Raw genomic sequence first — 10,470 nt, 5'->3', positions numbered from 1 at the left:
TGCTGAGGGATTGGAATCATTGCCCAGTGCTGAGGGATTGGAATCATCATTGCACGTTCTGGGCGGGAGTTGAGCGTGGTGCCTGCCAGGACTCTCTCTGTCTGAACTGCCAGTTCAGTTGGCTTATCTGAGATGCCCTCCTATATTTGCACTTGGCTCATCAAAGATGAAGAATAACTTGGCTTGGAAGGGACCTGGAGACGAGCTGTTTGAAACTCCCATGCACAGCAAGGCCAGCTTTGAAGCTAGATCTACTCTGAATACAGCCTAGAAGGGTAAATATCCTTTTTGCTGGAAGGATTCACTTGGAGGAGACAGGTGATGCTTAGGAAGTCTTTCCTGCCTGGGAAGTGCCTTTCTCCAGGGTGGCTAGGTGTTTTTTTTTTCCTTTTCTTTCTGCATTCCAGAGAGGGCTGCAGGCTCTCTCTGTCTCTAGTATGAGGAGAGATAAACAGGTGTTACAGGCAGTGCTGGTGGAGAGAGCTGGTGGCAGGGGGAGAACTGAGAAGATAAAAAGTCTTGAAGAAGGACAGGAGGTGTGTCTTTCTCAGGCCCAGTGCTTTTGCAGCACTGGTGCACTTTTCCCTTGTAGATCTAGTATTCTCGACTTCAGAATAAATTTCCTTGAACTCCTTCCGTGTGGCATTCCAAGGGGTACTTGTGTGTTACCTGACACTGCACAGCCCAATACATCACCAATCCTGCATCTGGTGGCTGAAAATCATTTAAGGACTGTTTAAAGTGAGACAGTCTATTGGAGAGTACTCGTGTGCTCATGTTTTTATTGCTTTGTGTATTTTAGGCAGAAGGAACAGAACTTTTAAAGGCGGTGGGTTTTTTTGGTTTTGTTTTTAGGAGTTAGCTTATGTCAGTGTGCATCAAAGATTGTCTTGAAAGAGATATTACAGGGAATAGTTAATTAACTTATTGCTCCTTTTCTCCCCTGCCAGATCGTATATTGAAAGAGTCCAGCAAAGTTTTCGAAGATGTTTTGGAAAGCTTTTACTCCATTGATTGTATTAAGTCACAATTCGAAGCCTGGCGCTCCAAGTACTTCGCTTCTTATAAGGATGCTTATATTGGCCTCTGTTTACCAAAGCTGTTTAACCCTTTAATCAGACTTCAGCTGCTTATCTGGACTCCTTTGGAGGTAAGGTCGTCTGCAAGTAGCTCCTGCATAAGCTGCTCCACAGCGGTTCTTTCACACTTGTGCAGAGCAAAGTAAACTGCACCTCTGATGTGTGCTTCTCCTAAAGGGATGAAGTTTAAAACAGGCACCTCTCGTGGGGCAAAGCTTTTCTGGAGTTTCTAGGCTGTTGTCCTCTAGTTTCCCAGCAGGCCAGAGTTCAATTCAGCATGTACCAGTACCTTCTTAGTGGGTGGTGTAGACCAAAGAGTCAAACAACATAAATAAAGGTGTCCTGGCCCATGGCAGTGGGTTGGAACTGGGTGATCTCTAAGGTCCCTTCCACCCTGAACATTTCTGTGATTCTGTGAAAATACATTTAGGCTCTAAAATACTTCAGAGAAGATTGTGACTCTAGATACGCTGTGTCTTCAGAAGTGGAAGTAAGAAACCTGTTCTTATGTTGAGTTACAACCTATGTCTCTATAGATTATATATCTTTCTTTCTCTCACCTACACCTTCATACCCTGCACAACTCTGGCTGGCAATTTCCAGGTCTTCCTCATAGTCCTCCTTGCCCAGTTATTAGGTAGGGAGCATGGGAGAAGCAGTACAGCACCCAGTATCTCTGGCACATGTTTGTTGTGCAGCCTGCATAAGTGTGCTTACATGAGATGCCACCAGGACAGGCAGTTCAGGTACCTTTTGACTCCCACTCTCCCACCTTTTTTCAGAAGTGGGGTTTTTTTCTTAACTACTAGGAGAATTTTTTATAGGAGAATTTTCTGTCACCTCTGCTCATTGCAGAGGGAGGGAAGCATAAGTCCTCTTCAGAGGGAATTCAGAGTATTAATTTTATTAATTTGATGGTTTACTTCATTAATCAAACAAGGGGAGATCTATGTTTTTGCACATTGTCCCTTCCCCCATTGCTATTTCTCTGTGAGTTTCCAGGCTGTCAAAACCAAGCTCACATTAGTTGGAGACATGGTGCAGAGTTATCAAGTCTAACTGTATTCACTACTCTGTTACTGCTCCTGGTAAGCATTTTGCTAAGTTAGAAAAATTTCAAGGTGCTCATAAAGAAGAGAGGTTTTAAATCCAGCAGTTATAATTTTATAATGCAGCACAATTGAGCTGTACTTCCCACTTGTACCCTGATCTGTGGGCTTTTATTTGGCTGCATCTGTAAAGTAGAAGTTAAAATCTGTGGGGCAACAACTGCTAAAAAAATCAATCTTCTGCCATTTTCACTTTTCATTACGTTTGGTGACCGTGTGATGGCAGAGGGAATTGGTTCATTTGTTTTGAAGTTGTTTTGTTCTGTTTTGTGGGTGGTATCATACTTGCATACGTAATACTTTTTCTATGTGTTGACTTCAAATCTCTTTTTAGGAATCTAACCCCAGTTCTTTTTTTAATTAGGGCAAGTGTCGAGATTTTGAAACGATGTTGTGGTTTGAATCACTGCTGTTTTATGGCTGTGAAGAGCAGGAGCAAGTGAAAGATGATGCTGATATTTCACTGTTGCCTACCATTGTAGAGAGAGTTGTTCTTCCTAAATTAACAGGTACAGGCTTGGAAAATGGGAGGGAAAGGGTTGTGAAATCAGATGCTTCTTTGTGCTTTCAGATTTTACTGTTTTGTAAATAATTGCATTAATGTCTCAATACCTGTATTTGAGTATTTTCAAAGTGGAGTAATTCTTTAATCTCCTACAGTGATTTCAGAAAATATCTGGGATCCTTTTTCTACCACTCAGACATCTAGAATGGTAGCAATTGTACAGAAACTAGTAGATGGATATCCCTCAGTGGTGAACGCAGAAAACAAAAATACACAAGTAAGTTGGTTTTTTTTTCATAAGTACTTTGCCTAAGTTAAGGAATTTGAATTTATTTTTAATACACTTACTGTTGGAAAACACAGCAAGAAAGAGAATTTTTCAGCCATTCGATGCTCTGCAGCTTGGTTGTGGACAGTCAAGTATGGGGATAAATTAAGAGACTTTAAGACTATATGTGTGCTGAATATGAGCCTTTACTGTTTGTTCTTTGTTGCTTTAAAAATCAGTTCTTGATATCTAACTACTAAGCAATGCCTTGGACATTTAAAAAAAATTTATCTGTTTCAGATGCTTTTGAAGGCATTATTGCTAAGAATGAGGAGAACACTAGATGATGATGTATTCATGCCCTTATATCCAAAAAAGTAAGTTTACTTTCAACTATGGTGTTAGATCTTTCTTAGCAAGTCTCTGCCTTCTGTCCATAGTTAACAGGGGTTTTTCCCAGTGTGATTCAGTGCCTGGATACAGGACATCTTTTGTTATCCTGCTGGTAGCATTTAGCAAAGACAAGGATGGAAGGGAATAATTATGGAAATGATGTGTGTGCTGGAGACAGGAAGCCAGAAATTCCAGACAGAGGTGTGGTCTTGGTTGCTCATTAAAGAAATCTCTTACTTTCCAGCATCTTAGAAAACAAGAACTCTGGTCCATATTTGTTTTTCCAACGTCAGTTTTGGTCCTCTGTCAAGGTAAGTCAGTAAATACATCTGGTAAATGTTTGGTCTAAGGCAGTGTAGCAATAAAATACTCCTCAAATTTGTGGAAAAGGGTAAATGGAAACCGCTTTAATTTTATTTGCAAGAACTCTAATTGAGGATTCTCAGTCTTTGGTAATGCTCTGTGCTTCTGCATTAGTCATTAGTGGTGTCCCCCAGGGCTCAGCTTTGGCCCAGTCCTGTTTAATATCTTCCCTGATGATCTGAATGAGGGGATCCAGTGGACCCTCAGTAAATTGGCAGATGACACCAAGTTGGGTGGGAGTTGGATCTGCTGGAGGGCAGGAAGGCTCTGCAGAGGGGTGTGGACAGACTGGATCCATGGCTGAGACCAACAGCATGAGGTGCAGCGAGGCCAAGTGCCATGTCCTTGGGTCACAACCATGCCCTGCAGCACTACAGGCTTGGGGACAGAGTGGCTGGAAAGTGAGCCAGCAGGAAAGGGCCTGAGAGTCCTGGTGACAGCAGCTGAGCCTGAGCCAGCACCGTGCCCAGGGGGGCAAGGAGGCCGGTGGCATCCTGGCCTGGATCAGGAATAGTGTGGCCAGCAGGACTGGGGAAGGGGTTGTCCCTTGTACTTGGCACTGGTGAGGCCACACCTCGAGTGCTGTGTCCAGTTCTGGGCTCCTCAGTTCAGGAAGGACATTGAGGTGCTGGACGTGTTCAGAGAAGGGCAGCTGAAGGAGTTGGGTTTTAGTCTGGAGAGGAGGAGGCTCAGGAGAGTCCTTCTCACTCTCCACAGCTCCCTGACAGGAGGCTGTAGCCAGGTGAGGGTGGCCTCTTCCCCCGGGCAACAAGCAACAGGATGAGAGGACATGGCCTCAAGCCAGGAGAGGCTCAGGTTGGACATGAGGAAGAATTTCTTCACAGAAGGGGTGATTAAACATTGGAGTGGACTGCCCAGAGAGGTGGTGGAGTCACCATCCCTGGAGGTGTTTAAGAAGACTGGAGGTGGCACTCAGTGCCATGGTCTAGTTGGCAAGGGGGTGTTCATTCAGAGGTTGGGCTCCATGATCTCAGCAGAGGTCCAGCCTGGTTGATTCTTTGATTCAAAGTGAAAGCACTGTCATTTCAACTTGCACGTCACTGAGTGTACTCAGCCCAGGATTGTTGTGTCCTTGTGCTTGCCAGAATAAAATATACTGCTTTGGGGGAATGGGAGAGCTCCAAGCTGTGACTGTCATAGTTTCTTTCCAATAAAAGGCTGTAAAGAAAATTAGCTCCCAACTAAACAGAAAAGTAGAGACTCGTGTTGGTTGAACACCTGCTCTCCACGATCACACAAAGAGAACTCTTCTCTGGAATTTTGTGTTTAAATTGCAGCAGTGAGGGAGACTGTGTATTCTGAATAGGTTTGCAAAATATTTTAAAATAATACTAAATATTTTAAAAGTGTTTTATGCGTTCGATCAACTGTCTGGTTTCAGTACATCTTGAAATACTTATTTTCCCTGTGTTGTGTTTTCAGTTATTAGGAAACTTTCTCCAGTGGTATGGGATCCTTTCAAATAAAACTCTCCAAGAGCTGTCCATAGATGGGCTGCTAAACAGATATATTCTTATGGCTTTTCAAAACTCGGAGTATGGAGAGGACAGCATTAAGAAAGCTCAAAGTGTAAGTAAAATCAAACAATGCTTAAAGTCACAGATTGCAGTTGAAGGGAAAATGTAGTTAAAACTTGAGGTTGCCTATGAAATTTTGGCTTTGATATCTCAAAAGTTGTGGTGTCAGTGAAAAATAGATTTTATATTTTTTTAATACACAAACTAAAGAAAGAACTAAAGCCATCCAAGAGATTGGCTCATATCTGTAGATGGCTTAGGTGTACTGTGGGTTTCAGATTTTTACTGCTGGGATTTTGGTTACTTTTTTCTGGTAGTTTTCTCGCTTGTTCACTCAGTTGGGCCTTGTCACTGCAGTCTTACCTGGCAGATTTCACAAATCATGCTACATAGCTTTTAAAGTTTTTCTTCCATTGTGTTTAACTTTCTTTTTCCTGTTCTGCCTAGGTAATTGCTTGCTTTCCTAAACAGTGGTTCAGCAATCTAAAAGGAGACAAGACTATTTCTCAGCTAGAAAACTTCTGTAGGTACCTTGTTCACCTGGCTGATACAATTTACAGAAACAGCATTGGTTGCTCTGATGTAGAGAAGAGAAATGCAAGGTAACTTACTTTGAGTTAAAGCAGTTGCAGTTCTTGTGATCTGTTTTATTTTGCCTGTGCATGCAAACATGAGTAACTGTCTCCGTCCTGCTGCATGTCTTTGGAAACCTCTTTGAATTCAGACTTGAAATATGTTACAGTGTGCTAGATGGGGATATTTTTAAGGTGTCTAAACCCAGCAACTTCTGGAAATATTGAAACACTGGTAATATATATTGCACTAGTGCTTAGTGTCAGAGATTCTTAAGGGGGTTTATAAAAAGGAGGGAGAGGGACTTTTTATATGGGCAGATAGTGTCAGGTCCAGGGGCAGTGGTTTTAAACTGCAAGAGGAGACTTTTAGGTTAGATATTAGGAAGACATTGTTCCCTGTGAGGGTGGTGGGGCCCTGGCACAGGTTGCTCAGAGAAGCTGTGGCTGCCCCATCCCTGCAAGTGTTCAGGTTGGATGGGGCTTGGATCTAGTGGGAGGTGTCCCTGCCCATGGCAGGAGAGGTTGGAATGAGGTGATCCTTAAGGTCCCTTCCAACCCAAACCATTCTATGATTCTGCCAAATTTTGTAGCTGCTGTGTTTGGACTGTTTCACTTGGTGAGCCTGTTGCTGACTCCTGCATAATGCCTTCTAAATTCCAAACTGGCTGTGGTATATAGTGGAAAAGTTCTGACTTAATTTACACACCCAGCCAGATGAAGCTGCTTTGCCCTAGATCCAAGGGTCATTTTGCTTGAATCCAATAACCAGTTTAATGAAAAGTTTGGATTGGACACGTTACTGCTGGCCTGAAATGCTATGGGAACAGCAACAGCACAGGAATAAACAGTCTTCCAGTCTTGTTACAGTCCTGTGTATCAGTGCAATAATTTGGGTTTCAAGTTTAAATTTTTGAACTCTCTCTTTTGATAGTCTGTTCCTAGATTTGAAAGAACTTTTTTTACCAGGTGAAAAGATAATTTGGTAAAAGTCTGTAGTGGAAGAGAAACATCCAGTTAGCCTTATTTCCATAGCGAGTTCTAATTTAATTTCTGTCTTCTGTCCTGCTTTTCCCCAGTGTTTAACAAAGCTGTTGCCATTACCCTCATTAAGCAAATATAATAAATCTGCAGCAGGAATATTAACTATATGGCTTCCTAATGTAATCTACTGTTGTAATATTAATCCATGTCATTGATGGTTCTGTTCCTGTATTGACTTCTCCTTCCTCCTTTTAGGGAGCACATCAAGCAGATCATAAAGCTTTTAGCAAGTATCCGAGCCCTGGATCATGCTGTTACAGTTGCAAATGATCACAACGTAAAAGAGTTAAAGATTTTAATAGAAGGAAAATAGACTTTTGCCACAACTCAGTTTGAGCTTTAAAACCATTCCTGATCTGTAATTTATGTACATATGTAAAGTTTCTTAAACTGTAAAGTATTGATCTTTGTTTTAATACAAAGTGCATTCTTATATACAGCATCCTTAAAAATAAAAATCATTGACTTCATTGAAAACAAAAATGGAATCCCAAGATTGTCATCTTTCCAGAAACCAACTTTTCCTTCAAGTTTCTCAAAATCTTGTTTACAAAAATACTTTGTGCCCATGATCAGTAGTCATCTACTCCTGTTAATTGTTCCATGGTTAACTGGAATGTGTATAATATATTTTGTGTAATCCAATGTATGCACATATTTATACCACCGTGTTGCTTTCACACTGGATATAGAGATGTTGTACTGTTGCAATGAGCTTTTCATTTGCTAAAAATTACTTATTTTGACAATAAAATGATCATATTATTGGTCAAAAGGGCTGGTAAAACATACAAATATGTGAAAATCATTTGAGCTGAAGAGTAGAGACACATTCAAATGGAACCTGACCTTTAAAAAGCAGCTCTGCTGCAGTCCAAGTGGAGCAGCTAAATGCTGATTTGTGTTCAGAATGTGGAACTCTGAAGACTGTTCTTCGAAAGGAAAATCCAAAATCGCTGCTGAATTATTTTAATGCAGGCAAACAATTAGAACTTGTGATCATTGTGCATGTGCAGATGGCAGCACTTCCTAAGCCCCAAACACCTGTCATTTTGTAGGAGTAATGGTTTACCCCTGAACTCTGGACCCTCCTTTCTTTTGTAAGTTGCTTAAATCCACTGTTTCTGTCAGGATTTGGGGTTTTTGGTTTTGTGGTTTTTTTGTTTTCTGTTTTTTGGTTTGTTTTCTAATGTCATCCATGGAACCCGTTTTTTCAGATTATTGTGGCTAAAGAGGTCGAGCAAATTGAAGGTGAAAAAAACCTTGAAGTCTTTATATTGTAGTAAATATTCAAATGTTACACTTTCCACTAAATACCATATAAGAATAGTCTTTCAAAAAAAGCCCAAACAGGGATCAAATTTAAATGTAAATAAAAAAGAAAACACTTAAAAAAAAATCTGTTGATTTATATCAGAACACTAGTGACTTGATCTTGGGGTCCAAGGCATGGGGACAGCTGTAATAGCCTTGGGTTAAGAGCTATTTCCACATGTGCCCTCCTTTTTTTAGGGGAACTGTAGCAATTTGTGTAATGAGTAACGTTTGTGCTCATGTTGTGGTATAAATGAGTTACAGTAAAAACGTACCATTTGTCACATGCACACTGCTTTGGACACTGGACAGTTGTTTTTCTGAACTGTTGGGATTGATGGAGTACTCTCAGAAATACCTGCTTTTAAAAATTGTTTCAATAAACTCATCTGGTGGAGGAGTTGTTGCGGTGCAACTTGGTAAGCTTCTTTCCTTTAGGAAGGGAGTAAAGGAAATTGTCTGGGTGCTGGCTGACTCTCAGTGTGTCAGACAGAAAAGCTGTTGGTGCTGCAGATAATAGTCCTTGCAGTGGAGGTAAAGGCCAGACAGAGCTTTCTGTCCTGGCACTTCTCGTGTGGGAGCAATTCTTGGATATATTGTGTTCCGAAGGTGCTGTTTAAGTTTTGGAGGTGGGCTCCAGAAAGAGAATGACTCTGTTTTCCTTTGGGAAGGGCAGCACCCAGCACCAGTGTTGGTGGTGCAGACAAGAGGTGGCCCAGGGGAGGCAGGTTGGAACCAGTTTGATCAGGTTGGAACCGCCATAAAATAATAAAAATTTTTAAAAAATCTAATAAAAAGTAAAAATCAAATTAAAAACTAAATAAAAAAGAAAAAGGTTTCTTCAGATGGAATTGACCTGAGCCAGTGGCTTCTGCTCCAAGGGGAGTGGCAGCAGTAGGTCCTTCTATCCCGTCCTCTGCTATGCCACGTATTGCTTCCAGACCTGGACTTGGGCTGAAAGCAGCATTCTCAGGTGGGACACGAGCCTTGCCGGGCAGCTGAGGGTCTGCTAAAATCACAAACCCCACCCAACGTGGGAGCTGGAACCGTTCACAAGCTAAAGCTCCTGCAGGTGAGAGCTTACGATTACTAGTTCTTATCCAGACATGTTTTGGTTCCCCTCACAGCTCTGTTTTGGTGTTTTGGGTTCTTTTTTCTGTCTGTTTTTAAAGCAAAGGCTTATTTGCGATGTGGGTCTCACTACTTGCAATTTTTTTTTTTTTGTGCCAGTGAATCCCTTTGATAAGCGCTGGGGTTCTATGATTCGGTTGTTCTAAATCAGGTTTGCCTTGGAATCCCAAAGCCTGTGCCTGCGCGGGGGGGATGAGGCAAAGGTGACTGTAAATTGATTTGTTGTGGAGTGTTTTGGGGCCGAGTTAATGCTCTTGGCTTGTTGTGTGTCAATTCCCAGCCTCGGTCAGGGCTTCCCGGGGAGCGTTGCTGCTGCTGCTGCTGCCGGGAGAGAGAAATCCTTTGGGAAGCTGGGCTGGAAACAGCAACTCTGTGAACTGCTCAGCTTTTCCTAGGTAAGGGCAGGTTTTAGGGAAGAAAGGGCCGCACTTGCCAAAGGCGCCGCGGGTCTTGCAAGGGGGGGGGCGCGGCTGCAGTGCCGCTCCCGGCCGTGTCCGCCAGGCGGCGACTGCGAGGCGGAATAATAGAGAATAATAACGGAATTTAAAGATAAAATAAAAATGTAAAAAGACGGCAAAAAACGCATTAAACCCGACTATTTTTCTGCAGGAAGTGGGCTGCGACAGGGGAATTGTCTCCAAGGCGGCCCAGGATCGGGGTGGGCTGTGCGGCGGGGACGATGCCGCTGCCGGCTGGGGAAAGGCACCTTCCCCCCACTCCCCAAGAGCTGGGAAGGGAAAACATCTGCCTGCAGCTGCCTGGAGTTTCAGGGCTGTAGCTGTTGTTGTCACTGAGGAGTCAAACTATGCTTTAAATAAAGAGATACTGACCTAATGGCCCAGCGTCAAGAAAAAAGGGGGAATGCTGTCTGAGCGTTGAGATGTAACAAGGGCTAATCCTTTTTGCAGTGGGATGTAGCCTGGAAACTGCCCAGAGCTGAGCCAAGGGATTGAAAGGGAGCAACCCAGGGAGGTGAAGAAACAAGGAAGAGGGGAACTGAGGCAGCAGGCAAGCAGCACCAAGTTCCTGTGTAAGCAGGTGAGTGGTCTGGAGGTTCCTGAGGCAGGCACTGAGGACTTGGAGGGCTCCAGAGAGAGCAGACCTGCGAAGGCCCTCGGTGAAGCCCCTCGGAAACCTTCTAAGGGTAGGTGTGG

The 10,470-nt window shown here is 42.9% G+C and overlaps 1 protein-coding gene across 1 annotated transcript; it reads left to right on the top strand.

Annotated features, from left to right (window-relative positions):
* The first annotated feature begins 931 nt into the window (after positions 1 to 931).
* LOC113962889 (PAX3- and PAX7-binding protein 1-like) lies at positions 932 to 8,585 on the top strand. Its single transcript, XM_027673676.1, has 8 exons — positions 932 to 1,150; positions 2,553 to 2,697; positions 2,849 to 2,970; positions 3,262 to 3,338; positions 3,599 to 3,665; positions 5,161 to 5,307; positions 5,703 to 5,857; positions 7,067 to 8,585. Exons 2-8 carry the CDS (start codon positions 2,577 to 2,579, stop codon positions 7,182 to 7,184), a joined length of 807 nt encoding a protein of 268 aa, XP_027529477.1. The 5' UTR covers positions 932 to 1,150; positions 2,553 to 2,576; the 3' UTR covers positions 7,185 to 8,585.
* Positions 8,586 to 10,470: the final 1,885 nt, after the last annotated feature.

This window comes from Neopelma chrysocephalum, unplaced genomic scaffold (assembly GCF_003984885.1).
Source record: "Neopelma chrysocephalum unplaced genomic scaffold, ASM398488v2 Primary Assembly neopelma1_185641, whole genome shotgun sequence".
Classification (NCBI taxonomy): Eukaryota; Metazoa; Chordata; class Aves; order Passeriformes; family Pipridae; genus Neopelma; species Neopelma chrysocephalum.
Note: the sequence above shows the minus strand (reverse complement) of the source record. Positions and strands in the feature narration are given on the sequence as shown.

Excerpts from the sequence above, each read along its gene's own strand:
- LOC113962889 (XM_027673676.1), top strand. The coding sequence starts at position 2,577 with ATGTTGTGGTTTGAATCACTGCTGTTTTATGGCTGTGAAGAGCAGGAG. Across the intron at positions 3,339-3,598 it reads ATGCCCTTATATCCAAAAAA|CATCTTAGAAAACAAGAACT; the intron begins GTAAGTTTACTT and ends CTTACTTTCCAG. Across the intron at positions 5,858-7,066 it reads GTAGAGAAGAGAAATGCAAG|GGAGCACATCAAGCAGATCA; the intron begins GTAACTTACTTT and ends TCCTCCTTTTAG.